This window comes from Neolamprologus multifasciatus, chromosome 11 (genome assembly GCF_963576455.1).
Source record: "Neolamprologus multifasciatus chromosome 11, fNeoMul1.2, whole genome shotgun sequence".
Taxonomy (NCBI): Eukaryota; Metazoa; Chordata; class Actinopteri; order Cichliformes; family Cichlidae; genus Neolamprologus; species Neolamprologus multifasciatus.
The window spans coordinates 33,873,483-33,892,961 of record NC_140449.1 but is presented as its reverse complement, the minus strand read 5'-3'; the positions used below and the strand labels follow the sequence as shown (position 1 = coordinate 33,892,961).

Sequence of the window (19,479 nt, the reverse complement as noted above, 5' to 3'; positions counted from 1 at the left end):
TATAAAGATTTGCATCACATTTATTTTCTGTATAAACTTTAGTGCCAAACGAGACTTGATAATAATAAACAGACCACATAGCATAAGCACATTAACCACCAGTTAAAGAATGAAATACTCAGATTGTGAAATACTAATCAACAATATGTTCCGATAAGATTTCACTGCATTGTTTTTTATTCATACTGTTTCAACAATGTGGTCAGAGACATGAATCTAGACATGAACAGCACAGATCAGCTGATACTCAGTGGTTGATAAAGAGTCATTGCTGGTTCAGCTCATTGTTTTCATTGTTTTGTTCCCACACAACAGCTGATCTGGAAAGAAATCACCTTTTAATCTCTATGCATCATCATCTGACCATCATTGATTGGGCCAGTTAATTATCTGCACCCAGCGAGAGGAAAGACGATGTCACGGTTGAAAAGGTTGCCCTGACCTGCTCTGCTAGACGGACGTGCTGCTGTACATCTAAAATTCATTTGAGTTTCTCCCCCAGAACTTTTTCCACCTGTTAGTGTCTTCAAATGTGTTGAAGTTTCTGAAATTTTCAGACCTCATTACAGATTTTCTCAGAGGTTATGACCCTTGGTGCGGCTAAGCATTTCATGTGGAGCGATGAGCAAGTCAGAGTCGGAAACAGACTTCAGCCAAATGCTTTAATACTCTAACTCACAGAGTTTCCAACACTACAAGGAATGATCTCACTTTACTGGAGTGTGCTTCTGTGATTTAAAAACTACTGTTTTATTGGGAAATTATAAACGTTACTAATGCTTTTGCAAGTGGCAACCTTTAGATTTAAAAAATGACTGCAGTTCCTCCGTGTTCAAAAGCAGGTCAGCCCCCACAGTCTCATCAGTTACTCCTGTTTAAACAGCATTAAAAATCTTGTTGACAGAGCGGTACAAGAAGGAGTCAGGGTCTCTGTGGATACTTTGCACCTTAAAATGCAAGGTCCACAGCTAGTGGGTGACATCACAGTGGCTCCATTCATCTTATTTGTTTTTTTTTACAATGATATATAAAAGGTAAGTGTTTAAATCCTCTGGCTGGCCTTTCTGTTCTGATGTTCTCTCCATGGCCGTGTAGGTTCTCTCCAGGTAGTCCAGCTTTCTCCCACAGCCCAAAGACATGCCTATTCTGTAAACTGATGATGGTAAAGTGACCGTATAGGTGTTAATGTTGTCTGCCTCTGTGTTACTCCTGTAATAGACTTGTGACCTGTCCAGGATGTACCCTGACTCATGCCTGGTTGGAATAAGCTCCATCGCCCTGGCAAAGCTGAATTGGATAGTCACAATATAGTCCTTAGTTTCTGAAGACGTTAAGGAAAACCACAGATGTTACAAACATTTACAAAAAATTGATGTGGCTCAGCATTTAAACAGTGAAGTCAATGTGGAGGGTCTTTAAACCTGCATTCTGTCTAATGGCCAGCAGGAGGCGACTCCTCTGGTTAGAAAACCTTTATAAGAAAATAGTCCTGCTGCTCATTTGGGTTATTAGTTCAACCTTAAACATTTTTGTGATGCTTTTATGGTCTCAGTCTCAAGCTGAAGTTAAAATTATACTGTAAATTATTGTCATTTGCTGATTTAAATATACGGTAAAGCCCTCAGAGCCGCTCACTCATTGTTTCCAGTGGACACATTTTTAGGTGCACCTTGTGACTATTAGCTTGGACTGCCTCGGTGTGGCAGAGATTCATCAAGGTACTGCAAACATTTCTCAGATTTTGATCCATATTGACATGATAACATCAAACAGTCGGTGCAGATTCGTCAGCTCCACATCAGTGATGTGAATCTCCCATTCCTCTGTGGAGGGATTTGGGTACAGTGAATTCCTCTAGCGTTCACGTAACCAGTTTGAGATGACAGGTTATCTTGCTGGAAGCAGACATCAGAAGATGGGTGCACAATACCCACAAAGGGACAGACACAAAAACACACAGTGGGTAATTTGTCTCCATTTATTTCTTAACAGATATGTAATCAGTCTCATCATAGATAACCAGCCGGAGCACACGCTCAGCAGTGACAGCAACACTCACAATGAATACAAACGTTTCCACCAATGAAGCTGCTGATTATAAGAAAAAACATGGAACCATGTGTCCTCATATTTTAGACATCATACAAACTATGATGCGTCTTCAATTCCCTGAATGGATTATAAATAATCTGACAGGTAACACAGATTAGTTTCACCTTTGACCTTTGTTCAGTAGTGAAGAAGTAACTTAAAAGGCTGCTGGTGGCTTCCAGCTCCATCTGTTCACATTTTCAACTGTCGTTTTAATGCATCTTACCACCACTCTTAAATCAGTCAATTCAAAGTTGCAGCATTCAAGCCAGAACCATTTGTACTGGTGCCTGAGGTTGCCTCCAATAAATTCCAGAGCAGGGCACAAGGAGGAGTCCCCCACCGTGAGGCCCGAGTCCTGAAGGATGGTGGGGTCAGATGTTCTTGCAGCAGGACTTCTTCTCTGTGTCTTCTGCTTTAGGGCTGTTCAGGGTAACTGCACTCATGGGGCCTCGGACCACTTCCTTACTGCTTACCTTCTTGTGAATCTCTAATGGCGCAGAAAGAATGAAAAAGTAGAAAAGTTGTTAACAAAATAAAACACATACGCCAGTAATACCATGGTTCTGGGCCGCACAAAAGGATAGAAGGCTATGATTAGAAATGTGCTAATAACTGGCACGTCCACTGTGATTTTCTATGCTATGTAATAATCAGCGCTCAAACCTTTCAAAAATGTGGCTCCACCACTGTGCTTGACAGTTGGTCGGAGGTGTTTGTGCTCATATATCGGGTTTGATTTGGGTCGTCTGTCCAAATGTGTGGTTTGTCCAGATGCAAGAGAAGAGGCTTTCTTTTGATTACTATTCCAAACAAGACACACTTATTCACTCTTGTTCTAATTCTACTGTCATGAACTTTAACCTTTAACAAGCTAACTGAGGCCTGTAGTCTCAGAGGTAGCTTTTGGTCCTTTGTGGTTTCTCTTAGCATTGCATGACCTGATCTTGGGGTGAATTTGATGAGACCTATCCTCCTGGGATATCTGGTAACTGCCTTGAATTATTTCCACTGCACAATGATGGACTTTAAATTGTTTGTAAACGGGTTTATAGCCCTTCTCAGGAGTTGCTTCTCCAAAATGTCTTTCCTCCATGGCAGCTGAATGCTCCAGGCCTGCGAGCCTTTTATACAGGTGCTCACACTCGCCGATGATCAGCTGATAGCTGACAGCTGAAGTGCATTTGAGTAGCAACAACCTCTTAATTCCTATAAAAGCAGTGCGGGTTAAGTTTTGTCAGTTCTGCTTATATTTACACTTTTGTCGTATAATGCTATCATTGTTCTTCACTGGCTTTTGTTTACTGTGTCTTTTTTCTTCTAATTGGGATCATTTTCATCCTTTTTTACTGTATATTTAATGTATTCTTTTAGATTATTTAATCCCTTACCTTCCTGCTTTTCTTTTTCTTTATTTAATTTTTATTGTTTAGGTTTCTGTAAAACATTTGCCTGTGAAAAGCATGATATAAATAGATATCACTGGATTTCCTGCTGTTTCTGGAACATATTCTATATTGGAAAGAGGAACGGACCACAGGAGTGGAAAAATTGGTAAGAGTAAGGGTAACAGATGCATAATTTATAGTAAATATTCACAAAATGTAGGAAAAGGAAAGGCAAGGAGAAATGGTATTCATTTATATCAGCAATATAAAAACACATGAAGCATGTGTAAAAATAAATAAATATATATATTACCTGCTAAGACGGTGGTAAATGCTGCTTCTACATTTGTAGAATCCAAGGCCGAGGTTTCCAGGAATAAAAGGCCTTTCTTCTCTGCATTAATAATGATACAAACGTTCATGATTAAATTCACATCTGTGCTTATTTTATTTTTCACTTTTATCAAATTGTGTCTCCAGTTTTAACATTGGGCTGTTTGAAACGCGCTCTATAATAACATTGCATACTCTAGCTTTAATCAAACAACAGGAAATTAGAGCCACAAAGAATGATTGAACAGGAATTTGACTTGATTTCATAGACGCAGCAATAGTCTCCATAATTATCAGAAATTAAATTCTGCTGCAGTCCTGGGTGCGAATAAAGCAAGCACAAAAGTGAAAACGTAATCATTTTACACAAAAGTTGATAACATTTCAAAAACATCAAAGATGTTTTGCTTTGGAAATGAAATGCAGGCGCAACATTTTTGAGTAACATTTCTTAGTCTTTATAATTCTCTGACATACGTCTTGGGGTTTCAAGCTGCATTTGAACATCATTATATGTTGGAAACATGTAAATGGTAAATGACCTGTATTTGTATAGCACTTTACTAGTCCCTAAGGACCCCAAAGGCTTTACACATCCAGTCATCCACCCATTCACACACACATTCACACACTGGTGATGGCAGCTACATTGTAGCCACAGCCCGTTCTCACTCCCGAGGCGTAACATGCCGACGTTTTGTCACGTCCCGCGGCGTTCCTGGGGAACGCGAAAGGAGACCTTTGGCGTTCTTATGGTACGCGGCGGGTTATGGCTGAAATCCAGTGCAATGACGCTCCCGCGGTAATAGACATTCCAGCCCTGTATTCCAGCCCTAAACCTAACCTTATCCCTAGCCCTAACCATAACCTTTTTCCTGACCTTAACCAAGACTTTAATGATGTTAAATAGCGTGTTTCTAAGAGATTTGAAGAAAAAGAGCGAACATGTGTAGATTGAGTCCATACGGTTCTCACATTTCCTCATTTTTCTGAGGTCGTCATTTAGGAACGTGGTGGGTAGCCGAAATCGTAATATGTTGACGATTTGTCACCTAGCGTAAAATGTTACGCTTTGGGAGTGAGAACGTGTTGCGTAGCCACAGCCACCCTGGGGCGCACTGACAGAGGCGAGGCTGCCGGACACTGGCGCCACCGGGCCCTCTGACCACCACCAGTAGGCAACCCCTCTGGCCAACGCCAGTAGGCGGTAGGTGAAGTGTCTCGCCCAAGGACACAACGACCGAGACTGTCCAAGCTGGGGCTCGAACCAGCAACCTTCCAATTACAAGGCAAACTCCCAACTCTTGAGCCACGATCGCCCCTGTAGAATTTCACAACACGTTCTTCTTTAAAATCTCAATCTCCTCTTCTTGCAAAAATCCTATTTTTGCTTTTAGTTGTTGCTAAAAACAGCAAACGTACAGCTGACAGCTTCTGTGAAATCACAGAGATCCTTTCTGTAACTTTTCTCTCAAGTGAAATGTTGTTTTCAGTTTTGTTGGGGCAACACAGAAAATTCCCATTAACCCGTAAATAAAACAGAACACATGCACTAATTTCTAGGTTTAGCACTTGTTGACTTTGTACCTGCAAAGTCTTTGGCCTCCTCAGTGGGCACTGATCTCTCTGACTCCAGGTCAGTCTTGTTGCCTACCAGCATTACCACAATGTGGGGGTCGGCATGTTCGTAAAGCTCCTTTAGCCAGCGCTCCACACCCTCGTAGGTGAGGTGTTTGGTGATGTCATAGACCAGCAGGGCTCCAACAGCACCTCTGTAATACCTGTTAGGATGAGGCAGCCGTTACAGTTGCACACAGAAATCTTTATGCTTGAACTAAGCAGCTAAATGACAGCGATAATTATGACTATAAATCAGACTAAAAATCATCAGTGGTCCATCATGAATCCTCAAGAGTGACATCGTGTTCATAAGGAGGGAGTAGATGGCCATATAAACTCAAGTGCTTATGGTATTAGCTTCAGCTGTCGCCAGTATGGAAGCATAATAGGCAGCTCCTGCCGCCGTCCATTGAAAAAAATTAATTAATGACTTCTGATTGCTCTGAAGTTACGAACCAGTCAATACTTCCCCGACAATCACGATTCTGCTCTCCTCTTCCAGCAGCGTAATTAATTCCGCTTTAATAGGTTTTAGCTGCTTGTTACAGCACAAATGGGAAATTCCATGGGAGTGAGAATTTGCATACTGGAATAAGTTGGCAAGTAATTACTCAAAAAGCCACGCTGTCAGAAAAGAGCTAATCCAGTGGTGTAGCATATCCTCAGATTTCCCCGTGTCTTAAAAATAAAACGGACATGGTTCTATTGCTTTAAAACCCGTTTCCACACTCTTAATCCTTCTAGTTTAATTAGGGAAGAAAAAAAATACTGAATCAGTTGGAAGAGAGAAGCACTAAGGGCTGAGTGTTCAAAGGAACATCGCTGTCCTAACAAGTGGATTTTAAATGTTTTAAATGTGCCATTTGGAAAGAAAATGGAGACAAGAATGTGCTTGTGGTTTTTCAGGTAATGCGGGAGGTAACCGAGGATCAGCACCTGTCCTCGTGGGTGTTTTGGCTGATAACAGCACCGCCTTAAGATGTCGACATACAGGTTTGCTCAACAACTAAGCAGCAGGAAAACAAGCGTGTGGACTGCGAAAGCATTGTGCGTGTCGGTTTGCAGGTGTGCATAAAAGTCGCACATTTTTAAGATGCGTTGTTAATGAAGAACACATATTAGTGACAAAAGAAGATTGCAATGTGAACCATTATTTTATACCCACCAGTTTAGATTAATAAACTTTATTTAAGACAAGAGTTGCACATACTGATTGTTGATTTTAACAAACACTGATTCCAGCAGAGTTTTCTGCATGTGTTAGCCATCAGATACAATGGCAACCTGCCCTGACCTATGAAAACTGGAGTCTAGTTCCCCCTATCCCATATGGACTGATGCATTGACTTAGATAAAACAGGGTCACGCAAGATGACATGACTGTAGGTTACAGCCTCCTAATGTGGACTTTGTAGGGCTATAAAATGGGACTGTTGTATGACAACACTGATGTTGACAGACATAATGGTGAGACTGTGGTGACAGCTGACAAGAAGGCATTATGTGACATCCTGGAAAAAGAATATAATGATTTTTTCTCTGGACTGTAGCGTTATTCATTAGTGAATTTAGCTGTTTCAGCCCAACTACGCTGGCCAGGTGGGAAGCAAACTTGGCCAGCTCATCTGAGGGAGTTGCCTTTGTGTCCTGTTGTCACAAGCACAGGACTTTTGTCACGCCTGCTCCTGCACAAGGACACAGTTGGTATGCGTAGTTGAGTCGAAAGAAAGTAGTTCCTACAGGAACCTGATCACATCGAGGATTTGTGGTTTTTTGAGTAACTTGGTCATGATTTTTAAAAAGAAACATTAATGCCAAGTAATCCAAATGTAATTTGTTGCAATTTGAACAACACAATGAAAGTGACATTTTTCACTATTTGTAAGTGAAGAAAAACATCAGGAGTCTCCACAACTGATATCTTCAAAGACGGGAAACAAGTATGAAAATGACATAAAGCAAACATGAAGCCAGGGGGTCGGAGTTGGCCTGGCACAGACTTCAATCGGCACACTGGATGTTCATAAGTTGTGCAGATTTTTCTACTGATAAAGACTTCCCCTGTAGCCATTTAGGCTATGCCAAAGTAATTAAATATTAGAGAAACAATTAAAGAAAGTGCTTTTCACTATCTACTATAGAAATTTGTGATTTGTTTTACAACTCAACAGTTTAAAAAAGGACATTTTCTGTCAATTAACAAATAACAGAACATAACTTGTTCACAGTGAAGGTTTACTAACACGACATCTGCAGACTGGTTCTTGTTGACATTGTATTTTGATAAGCAGGAATGAAAGTTCACATCCTGATTTGAACAATAACCCCTATTATGCATGTGCATTTCATAATTACAATATAATTACTGGGTAGTGAGCTACCATAACCTGTAATCATTCTCATTTATTAGTGGGATATTAGTAGTATATACTCACGCAGATGTGATGGCCCGGTATCGCTCCAGCCCAGCAGTGTCCCAGATCTGAGCTTTGATGGTGAAGTTGTTGAGCTGCACCGTCCGTGTGCTGAACTCCACCCCGATGGTTGTGCGGCTGTCGTGGTTAAATTCATTTTTGGTGAAGCGGGACAACAAATTGCTCTTTCCTACACCAGACTCTCCTATTAGAACCACTGCAGAGGACAGAGAGAAATTTTAATTAGACATTTATTTTCTTGTTGAAAGCCTGCACTCATTGCAAAACTAACCAAGCCAATCCCCCGAGATCCACTTCACCCTTTACAACCATTTTTTGTCTCATGCCTAGGTGTGTCTCCTGTAGTTGCTCCATAAATCCACAGTGTTTGCTGTCTGACATTGGGCTAATTGCACAATCAGGAAATAACTTCGTGGTGAAAGAGTTAATTATTTGAGCTAAAGCACGCGGAGGAAAGAATGCAGATAGAGGGCAAACAGAGTTAAACGCCTCTGCTTAGTTGTAGTTTGTGGGGTTTGAGTATATCTCAGTGTGCACTGGACGAGAGGGGTGATTTATTGACAGCAGTAAATAAGTGTGACAGTTTATTTTTTCTTTCACAGTTTTTATCCAATTTTGGCTTTAGGCAGTGTTTTTATTTCTGAGTGAAGCTGTGCAGCACACAGATCTTCACCTTTTTCTGGACTGTTCATTGTTCTTGGTGGGACTGATTAATATTTTTAAAATGTATTGTATGTAATGCGCTGCAGATTGTGTTTTTTTTCTCCTTCATTTATAAATTCTGTGAAACACACGTTTCCCTCCTGGAAAACTGAAAGCCTTTGGGGTCTTTTTTCTCTTTTCCACGAACAAGCCGTTGTTTTTGGAAATAAAACCATCTGCAAAGTTATTCCAAATCAGGTGGAACGAGTTCAACAGCTACTTCCTTTTTGCCAGAGCAACCTACCTGCTGAGTAAACAGGAGAAGTAACACAGACACCCCCTGTGTACATGTCAGTGACTAATATTTGGGTTTCAGTTGTTAAGTAGCTGACTCAGAGAGAAAAAAGAGGCTTGGCTTAATTGACAAAGATAAAAAAGTACGACCACACAAAGAAAACAGAAAAAATGAGACCAGTGAATAACTGGATAAGATGAAGTTACATGTAACTGCTGTAGATTCAGTGAGCCAAGGTGTTATGACATCTTCAAAGCCATTAATTATGACCAGAGATGGGCAGTAATGTGTTACTGTAATCTGATTACTTTTTTCAAGTACCGAGTAAAGTAAGGGATTACTATTGCAAAAACGGTAATTAGATTACCGTTACTTTCCCGTAGGAACGCTGCGTTACTGCGTTACTAAAACCGTGATTTTTTTGGAGAATGTCTCATGACAGTGACGTAAGCGAGTGCGACATTTGTGGTAACAGCTGTGTGCAGAGCAACAATGGATCATATATCGAGTGCAGAGAGAGTATGAGCGTGCAGCGTTTAAAGCGTGGAAGTACTGACCTTACTTTGAGTTTGATTCCATAAAAAGTGACAAAAACATTAGTGTCCGTTGTGCGTGGGAAGAAAACTTCTTTTTACAGCAAAAAAACCCTAAACTTCCAAACAAGCACCGAGTAGCTACGACGTAATGGGAAACTCACAGAGAAACTCGCGGATTCTTCCACTGACCGCTGCACACCTGCACCAGGGTAACCCTCCGCCTACCCCACTCCTGCTTTACAGGTGAAAATAGAGCAACAGGACCGCTAGTCTTTGACTTTATTTATTTTCTGCTGTGTTTTACTTGCATCTATTTAAAATACTGAGTGTAAACACAAAAAAATATATATTTTATGTGCTGGAATGTGCAGAAAATAGGTTTAAATGTTAAACTAATTTCTTCCAGTCAGAGAATGTTGCATATAATTAAATTTTTACTTGATGCATAAAGTTAAAAGATTAAAACTAATAAAACAAGTTTTAAAAAGAGACTTTTCCATTTGATTACATTTTGTATGATGGATTATGTAGAAAAAGTAGAATTGGGCTGAAAGATCTATCGCTTTATCACCTATTCAGGTTGTAAATCGTGTTTTTAAAAAGTAACTAAGTAACTAAGAAATTAATTACTTTTGAAAATAAGTACTCAGTAAAGTAACTGGATTACTTTTTGGGGGAAGTAATCAGTAATTCGTTACTGATTACTTTTTTCAAGTAACTTGACCAACACTGTTTGCCAGTTTAAACTCACATATGCTGAAACCTGTTATTTTTAGAGACAGACTCTCAGCAGGGTTGAAGATATTTAAAGTAAAGACGTGATCAGTTCTTCACCTTGATAGCAGTAAATTGTTGCCTGCATGAACACGCTATTGGAGCTGCAGCAATGCTCCATTACCACGCTAAATGCTGAGAAAACAATCTCACCATAAGATCTAGTTCTTCGTAACTGTTCTTCATCATCAGGGTTGCCCAGTCATGCAACGTGTTAATTTTCCACATCCATCTGCTGAAAAAGCCGGTGTGATTTAAAATGTCAGAGCAGTTACTAATTTAACTGTGGAGTGAGACTTTTTTTCTTCTCTTCTAAGTCTTGCGAATGAACTTTGAACCTTGTCTAACGTGGCCAACAGCTTTCAAAAATGTGAAAAAGAACTCCAACAAAACCAAACAACAACTGAGCAAAACTCCATCTGCTGTTTTGGATTTATTGAAAGCTGCAGAAAAGCTAATAAATTCTGAGAGATTGTTTTCTCCACACTGCTGTTTCCTTGAATCAACATCAGTCAGGGTTTGAAAATAATTTGTTTTCCCTTTTTTTAACTCTCTGAGCCACAGGACATAAAAAGTGCTGTTTTCCAACACCTGCTGAGTCCCATAAAATCTAAGAAGACAAATAAGTGAGCTGTGCCTATGTTTGACCTGAAGTCTGAGGTCCTGCTGAAGAATATTTTAGGTTATTGTTCACCAAGATAAGTGCGCTGCTTTTGCTCCCCCCTTTTCTCCTTGTCTACTGAGTAACTTCTAATGCAAACAATACCCCATGTTTCCATAGCAACACAGGACAAGCAGCCGTCGAGCACGTGGCCGGTCTGGTTTGATCCTGAGGAGGCCAAAAGCTTAAATTCTTTGCTTTACTTTGCTGTCATGACCTTCAGGCCTGGAAATGTAGTTGGTGTAATGTACACAGTGCTGCTGCAGGTCGAAACTAAACACCTTAATGGGTGAATGTAGGGTTCACTTACAGCAGTGGGAGGAGCTTGTGGTCTGCTGGTCAGCCCCCAGGAAACACTTCATTTGGGGCATTTTGCTGAAGTTTTATACACCAGTTAGGACCTTTTACATGTTTATGGTGGAAAGGCTTCTTTTTGTTTCTTTCTTTCTTTAAGAAAAATAAAAATCAGGCATGAAGCTCTCTGGCATTCTGTACCATTGTCCTGTAATTATTCTCATTATTATCCCTCCCGTTAGCACACATGTGGGTATGATTAACTCTTTGGTCCCTGTGAGAGCTGAGGCTTCTGTCTGATATCAGTTTTATTTTGTTTGAGCAGCGGCCTGTTTCAATATGCACGTAGAGCCAAACCTGCTGTCATTTCTAAACACCTGGACTTTATAGTCAAATATGATTTTGCAGGATTTGTGTCCATGCTCAAAACTCTCTGCAGTTGCAAATGCTTCGGATGATTTTTATAAATCATTTACATTTCAACTGGCTTTAAATCTAAGGAGGACAGGCAACATTATCTTAAGATTAGTCAGCAAACTAGCAAAAACACTAGCAATAACTTACTCTACTAACTACATTTTCCACAAAAGGTTCAGTAATAGGGCTTCCACCACCACATTATTTATTATATTTTATTACGATGCCATGCTACACACCCTACAATGTTTCCTGTAACCCAAATATCATGCATATCGTGTATGTAGTGTTCTTTTCTTGTATATTGTTTTATTTACTTTTGCACCTTTGTAATCATAATTCTTAATTTTATTGGGGGACAAATGTGTGTGTGTCACCTCAACCCTGCCTTCAGATTTACAGTTATACTTAACAATACCAAAACCACATTCAATTATGTACAAAGTATGTGCATAAGCCTGCTAATTAATTTTAATATCTAATTACCCAATTTTATTTAAATTTATACAGCAAAGCGTTTTAGGCAAAATGAAGAGACAGGAACACCAAATCACAACAGCAGTCGGCTTAAGGCGACTGCTGTTGTGATTTGGCGCTATATAAATAAAACTGAATTCAACTGAACACTAATACAATACCTCCTTTTCCAAAAATCTGCTCAAACTGATTTCACTGATTAGTTTCTTTGAGCTATCGCTGGATGGATTGAAGCCTGCACACACGCTGAAAAAGGCCACTGGTTTTGGTTTGGTAGATTTGGTTTCCTGGGAAGTTTGTTAACGTTTATCAGCCAGAGAAACATCCTTCACTGTGAAGATCAATACTGCAATAATGAGGGTCCATTAGAAGCAAAACTTCCAGGGGAAAAATGATTTTTAAAACCTCATTTTGGTGAGAGCTCTTTTCATAAACACAAAAACTTTGTGGTGGTGGTGTGCTGCTGTCGCTCCTCGTGCATGCAGTAATTTGTCCTTCAGCAGGATGCATGATGGTTTACAGTGACTGGATGGTGACCACTGGTTGCACACTACTTATTATGAAGCACAGTTAGATACTTTTAGTGCACTATTTAGGGAATAATGATACTTAGTGAATATCTGAAGATACACCCACGCTTGCTAACACCTTAGGCCAATTAACCAATTGACTAACATGTCTTTGGACTTTGGCAGAAATCTGGGGAACCTGGAAAAGTCTCAATACAGACCAGCAGGTTCACACCCAGATCACTGATGCAGTCAGGCGGCAGCACCAACCACCGTGCTACCCCTTTGTAAGAGTTACTATGAGTCACATTTGCATCTCATTGCCTGTAGGCCTTTTTCACAACAGATTATTTGTCTTGTCAAAGCAGGAAAAGCACAGGTATGGATTTCACTGCACTAACAATGACCCCGGCTTCATTAAGTGTTTCAGTAAACTGGTCCAGTGAGCCAGCATTCACAGTGCTGGGGCTTTCCTTAAGCAGAAGACAGGAGTCATTAATGTGATGAATTCACTTGTGGCGGTGCGCTGATAAATTAAAGTGTTTGCTGTGAAAACACTGTGGAAGGAGTAGCCAACACACGCCTGCATGATTTGGTTACAATAAATGTTTATTGATTGATGCAGTTGTGCAAAGCCCCCTTTGTCCTCTGAAGTGATTAAAGATTAAAGTCTTCATCATACCGACAGTTTTTGTGGCAAAGCTGTGTCAGGATTTTTAAGATCCTTTTTCGGTTGTTCTGATTTTATCTGGGAATCCATAATAATACCATTTGCTGGGTGAGTCTCCGTGTGATCCCAGTGCATTTGGAGGCAAATGTAGACCTGAGGTAGGGGGTCAGTGTGTGGACAATGAATAGTTGCTGTAGCATCTTAATAAATAAAAAGCCTGCTATTATGACTACATACAAGGTGAAGTATATTTTGCACTGTAGTGTTCTGCAGTCGCGTCCATCTGGCCACAAAAAGCGTGGGCGTCCGCAGGGCTTCGTGTTCACTAGCTGATTCGGAAACTCACACTAGCATGACAGTACGTTTCAGACTGTTTTTTTTCTTTTTTTGGATATGATGTCACAGAGAGTGGGTTGCTCTTTCTGGCTGTGGATGCAGGAGACCCACTGTGCTGTTCCACCCTCCTCCGAGAGGGGAGACGTTCAGAAATAAAATGTATACATTCTAAATGGGATTGAAGCTAAAACTGAGGGGCTGATCCAAGGCCCAAGCATGACTCATGCAAAGCTACTTTAATTCCAAGAATAAAGATGATAAAGATGAGCTCATTAAGAGAAATTCAGCACCTTAAGCAGCAGGATATTCGTTTTTCCATTAATTGGGAGTCTGTGAAAGTAGATGGTACTAAAGTTGGAATAAATAATAAAATAAAATAAAATAAAATAAAATAAAATAAAATAAAATAAAATAAAATAATAAATGAAGTCAGTGTGTATGGAAATGGCTTAAGCAAAAGTTCTCTGCCCATAGCAACAGCCCCAACTTCCTGAATGTAAATTTTCAATGTAAATTTGAATCCATAGACTGTATATAAAAGATGGCTACAGGCATGGTGAGGTCACCCCCTGGTTTTCCATTCTGCTTTTCCAAGCTTCTACATTAGCGCTTTGGTCTGGCTGTTAGTTGTCTTCATTATTATCAATATCATTATTATAGCCCCGGTTGTGTCCACTCGGTTGAAACGTGCTGGTCCTTAAATGCTACCATGTGGAAAAGCACGATAGAGCAAATACTTCCTCTGTTGTGCAGACTGAATTCTAAATAAAATTATTAAAATGTGCTTTCAAAGCTAATTTTTTAATAACAGAACATGATTTGTTTACTGACGTGACATCTGCAGACTGGCTCTTGTTGACACTGTAGTTTGACAAGCAGGAATGAAAGTTCACATCCTGATTTGAACAATGGCCCCTATTATGCACGTCCGCCCACAGAAACAATATGCTGAGATGATGATATCACTGCAGTACTGCTCGGCTTTGTTGTATTTCACCTGGAGCAAATATTTCAAACAGCTGACTGAGCTGCATCCAGAGACGTACTGTACGTGCACACTGTCGCGCATCACTGTGTACCGTTTATTACTGATCTGTGGTATTCTGTTGACACACAATCATGCATACTCCTCTGCTCTTGTTCCTGGAAACTGCCAAGTTAATCATAAACAAGGAAGTATAATTAGAGTCCAACTGGACATTACTGTGTGACACCTTTCTGACACTTTGGGAATATGCCTGGTGATTGACCAAAGCGTGCAGAAGGATATGTACTCACCCTTAAAGACAAAGTTGTAAGCCTCATCTGACCCCATGTTTTGTCCATTCAGTGTTGCCTCCTCCCAGTTTACAGCAGTCTGATCACAGGATGTAAGATGACACTGAGCAGAGACCAAAATCAGCTTGACTTCAGGGAAGAAACTGGCAGCAAAAAAGGTTTTAACACGAGTGGCAGTCAACAGCTTCCCTGACCTTCACATTCTTCCCCTCCCGTGTGAGTTAAGAGAAAGCTGACTTGTTTAAACAGGACATGTGGAGCGTATCCAGGTCGTTCTCCTGCAGCAGGCGGGGCCTGAGTCAGGAAAAGGCAGAGCAGCAGTGGAGGTGTGTCCAAATAATGGAGTCACTGCAGGGCAGGTTGGACAGGTGGGGCCAGTGGCAGGTACAGCGGAGGCGGACTCTCAAACGCCTCCTGGTGGAGGAGACGGCTCCAGGAAGCGAAACTGCCCTGAAACAGAGCTCACATGCTCCTTCAAAAAACCGTACCCTGCACCGCCACACCTGTCACTGTACATCCTGTCCGGTCAAGCTCCTGGACAATAACAGACCAAAGTGCAAACACCAAACAGACTTTCTTTAAGTTAAAATCGAGTTTCTAAGATCAGTGTAAAAGGTTGGGCTCAGTTTTTTTTTCCAACAATATCTTTATTATTTTTTACATTTTAATGACTTACAAACAGTCCAACATTCTAAATACTACATGAACATACACTCCTCTCAGACAGCAAAAAGAAAACAAAAAAGTCGTCAGATTTATCACTCCATTAAAGGCCTAAATTTGTCATTATCCCAAATCAAATGTCATTGCCCTCAGTCCTCGTCCTCCTCAGATAATACAAATCCTTCTACAAAATTCACAAATGGTCTCCACACCTTCTCAAAAACATCCAATTTCCTTTTCAGTATACATGTTATCCGCTCCAATGGCAAAGCCACCATCATTTGTTTTATCCACTGTGTGATACTCGGTTCCCTTGTTTTTTTTCCATTTTAGTGCAATTAATCTTTTTGCTTGTAACAAACCCATATCAATAAACATTCTGTCACTTTTTGTGTACCTCATGTTTTCTGGATACCAGGGTTTTAATAGTTTTGCAATTTTCATTAGTTTTTATTTTTATTTAGTTTTGACTTCAGATTTTCAATTTTATATCAGTTTTAATTAGTTTTTACCAATTGTTTGGTAGTTTAGTTTAGTTTTTATTTTTTGAAAATCCTTAGTTTCAGTTTAGTTTTGATTAGTTTCAGTTATAGTTTTAGTTGTGTTTGCAATAATTAAGTGTAACAAAAATCCCAGTTTCATCATATCAGTCATTCTCTTCTGCTTATCCTTGGGTATGTTGCAATTCCAGCTACCATACTGCACCCTGGACAGGTCGCCTGTCTGTCGCAGGGCTAACACGCAGAGACAGACAACTCACATTCCCACCTATGGGTTCTTTAAATAAATAAATAAATAAAGGCAGATGAACAACCATTGATACCAGGCAACTATAAAACGTATATCTTGGCCCCAATGAGACGATTAACTCTTGCAGCACCGGGTGTTCGTAATTGTGGCTCAAGTGAATTGATAAACTTTTTGAAGGTAATTGACTCACACAGTTGTGTAGATATCCCCGTCCTGTTGTCTCGGGATGCATCACGCTGCCTTGCCTGGGGTTAGCTTCTGTTTTCTGGGGATGAGGGTTGAGTGTGCTCCCTTACCTTCTCAAGCTAAGCTAGGTTAGCCTTCTTGTGTGAGCTTTTCAAGTGCACTTTAAGGTATGTGGGATTTTTTTCCCTTTAGAAATGTCCCTCATAATTTGTCTGTTTCCACTACAGGACACTTGCTTTATCCAAAACACAGTCATATTCAAAGTAATCCCAAATTGGACTCTTTCTTCCGACTTTTCCTGACATGATTCTGCGCGTGGACGGAGCAGCAACACAGACGACTCGACTAACGTGCTGCCCCCTGCTGGCATAATGAGACACAGCAAGAAAAAAATCTGGAAACTAAACTTCATTTTCACCCTTGACTATTGTATGACACGCACACATCAATGAAAACTAAACACATTTTTGCTATAAATTCAGTTAATTTTAGTTAGTTTTGTGAACACTCATTATAGTTTTAGTTAGTTTTCCTTTTTTTGTTTTTATTTTTATTTCCGTTAACGAAAATGTTTTTTCACTTCTAGTTTTCGTTATTTCGTTAGTTTTCGTTAACGATAATAACCTTGCTGGGTACAATCCCAGAATAAGGAAGCCAGGATCCAAAACATCCAAAACATTGCCAGCAATAAGTCGGACTCGTTCCCGGTGGGTGATGGGCTCCGCCAGGGCTGCCCTTTGTCATTGGTTCTGTTCATAATTTTTATGGACAGGATTTCTAGGCGCAGCCAAGTGGCGGAGGGCTTTTGCTTTGGTGGCCTCAGAATCTCATCTCTGATTTTTGCGGATGATGTGGTTCTGTTGGCTTCATCGGGTGAGGGCCTCCAGCTCGCACTGGAGCGGTTTGCAGCCGAGTGTGAAGCAGCGGGAATGAGGATCAGCACCTCCAAATCTGAGGCCATGGTTCTCAGCCGGAAAAGGGTGGAGTGCCCACTCCGGGTCGGGGATGAGTTCCTGCCCCAAGTGGAGGAGTTCAAGTATCTCGGGGTCTTGTTCGCGAGTGATGGGAGAAGGGAGCCGGAGATCGACAGACGGATTGGGGCTGCAGCTGCAGTAATGCAGACGCTGCACCGGTCCGTCGTGGTGAAGAGGGAGCTGAGTGTAAAAGCGAAGCTCTCAATTTACCGGTCGATCTACGTCCCTACACAGCAAATTCAAAAGTGTTAAATGTTTTGGTGTAGTCTTAGAGTTAATTTTACTCTATTTTTATTATTTTACTCTAAGTAGAGTCACATTCTTTTAATGTAACTCTGAGGTGTAAAATGATAGTAGTTAAAATCGAGTGTTAAAAATGAGTGTTTCTATTTCAAATCTGGAGGTGTTACAATGGAAACATTAACTCTTGACCTCTTAACTCTGAACTCCTACAGGGGCTATGACACCAATAGAGTAAATTCACAGACTCCGCCCCCAGCACGGCTCCAATCGAAGCTGAAGTGAAGCCGTTTCAGAACATTTTGCTCTACATATTTGAGTTGTTTGCCATGCTTGGTAAGTCATGTTTTCAAAGATTGTTTCAATTATTGTTATTAGCTTTAACTTCTGTGGCTCTTTGGAGTTGAGACAAAGCTGTGTGAAAGGCATTAGCCATGTTGCTCGGTGATAGCATAATATTCTGTTTTAGCTAGCTGAAAGGTATTGTTTGCGGGCAAATACCACAGCCTTGAAAAAAAGCTTGCATGTGAATTTTCAGTCAAATTTCTTGGTCAAATACACTTAAAACAATGTCTAGAATGTGAAATGTTGATATAATGGTGCTACTTGAAGCCTGAAAACGATCTCCCATAAAAAACGAGCAAACAGCAGTAGCAGATGTCCCGAGTCCCCACTGAGTTCTACGTTAGCATTTAGATCCCTCCAGAGTTTTGTGCACACGGTTTAGGTAAAAATGAAAAAGGTTGAGGTTTTACATTTAGTTCAGTATTACCTGTTGTCTGTGTCCTTGTCTTTTGGGAAAATACTTTACACAAGTAATGGCTCAAAAAAGATTCCTTTTTTTTTTTACTGTGCTGCAATTGATTTGTGCCATTAATTAGTGTCAACTAATTTTTATTCAATCTCCACATAGGATACGCTTGTGAAGACGGAATATGGGGGAGAGCAGAAGTGCGCTGAAGTTCCACAAAGTGATGAATGAAGGACATGCGTATTGTATTTTGTATTTATTGAAATAAGTGATGAGAATGCTGTTATTTGCATTTACCAGCTCACCTATGTCAGACCTTTTGATAAACGAAATTCTAATGAAAGTGAGAACATGTACACTGTTACATCTTTCAGAAAATGTTTTGAAATTGTGGTGCACAGTTCAGAATAAATGTTTTTCAAAAACCATTGCGTCTTTTTAATAAATGTTTATTTCCAAAAGAAATTTCTAGAAGTTCAGAACCGTAAAATTCCCGCTTTTTAGAATTAATTAGAAGATAACTCTTACGTAGTTAAACTAAAATACTCTTTGAGAGTTAATATATAAACTCTTAACACCAAGTGTTAAATTATCAACTCCAGAGAGATTTGGTGTTTAACACTAAATCAGAGTTAACATACCAACTCTCCAAAAAGAGTTGAATTAACACTCTCTGGTGTGGACCCATATAGACACTTTAAAAGTGTTGAAATCAAATCTGACAGTGTTAATTTGGACATGCTGGATTTGCTGTGTACCCTCACCTATGGCCACGAGCTGTGGGTAGTGACCAAAAGAACGAGATCGCGGATACAAGCGGCAGAAATGAGCTTCCTCCGAAGGGTGGCTGGCCTCTCCCTTAGAGATAGGGTGAGAAGTTCGGCCATCCGGGAGGGGCTCAGAGTAGAGCCGCTGCTGCTCCACATCGAAAGGAGCCAGCTGAGGTGGTTTGGGCATCTGACAAGGATGCCTCCTGGGCACCTCCTGGGTGAGGTGTTCCAGGCATGTCCCACCGGGAGGAGGCCCCGGGGCAGACCCAGGACACGCTGGGGAGATTATATCTCTCGGCTGGCCTGGGAACGCCTTGGTGTTCCCCCGGATAAGCTGGAGGAGGTGGCTGGGGAGAGGGAGGTCTGGGCCTCTTTGCTTAGGCTGCTGC

General features: G+C 40.6%; 1 protein-coding gene across 1 annotated transcript; it reads right to left on the bottom strand.

Moving 5' to 3' along the window:
• Positions 1-1,055: 1,055 nt before the first annotated feature.
• rab25b (RAB25, member RAS oncogene family b) lies at positions 1,056-15,061 on the bottom strand. The gene is made up of 6 exons (XM_085177245.1): positions 14,951-15,061; positions 14,757-14,859; positions 7,868-8,063; positions 5,400-5,593; positions 3,793-3,873; positions 1,056-2,581 (listed from the first exon to the last, which is right to left on the bottom strand). Exons 2-6 carry the CDS (start codon positions 14,791-14,793, stop codon positions 2,466-2,468), a joined length of 624 nt encoding a protein of 207 aa, XP_085033371.1. The 5' UTR covers positions 14,794-14,859; positions 14,951-15,061; the 3' UTR covers positions 1,056-2,465.
• Positions 15,062-19,479: the final 4,418 nt, after the last annotated feature.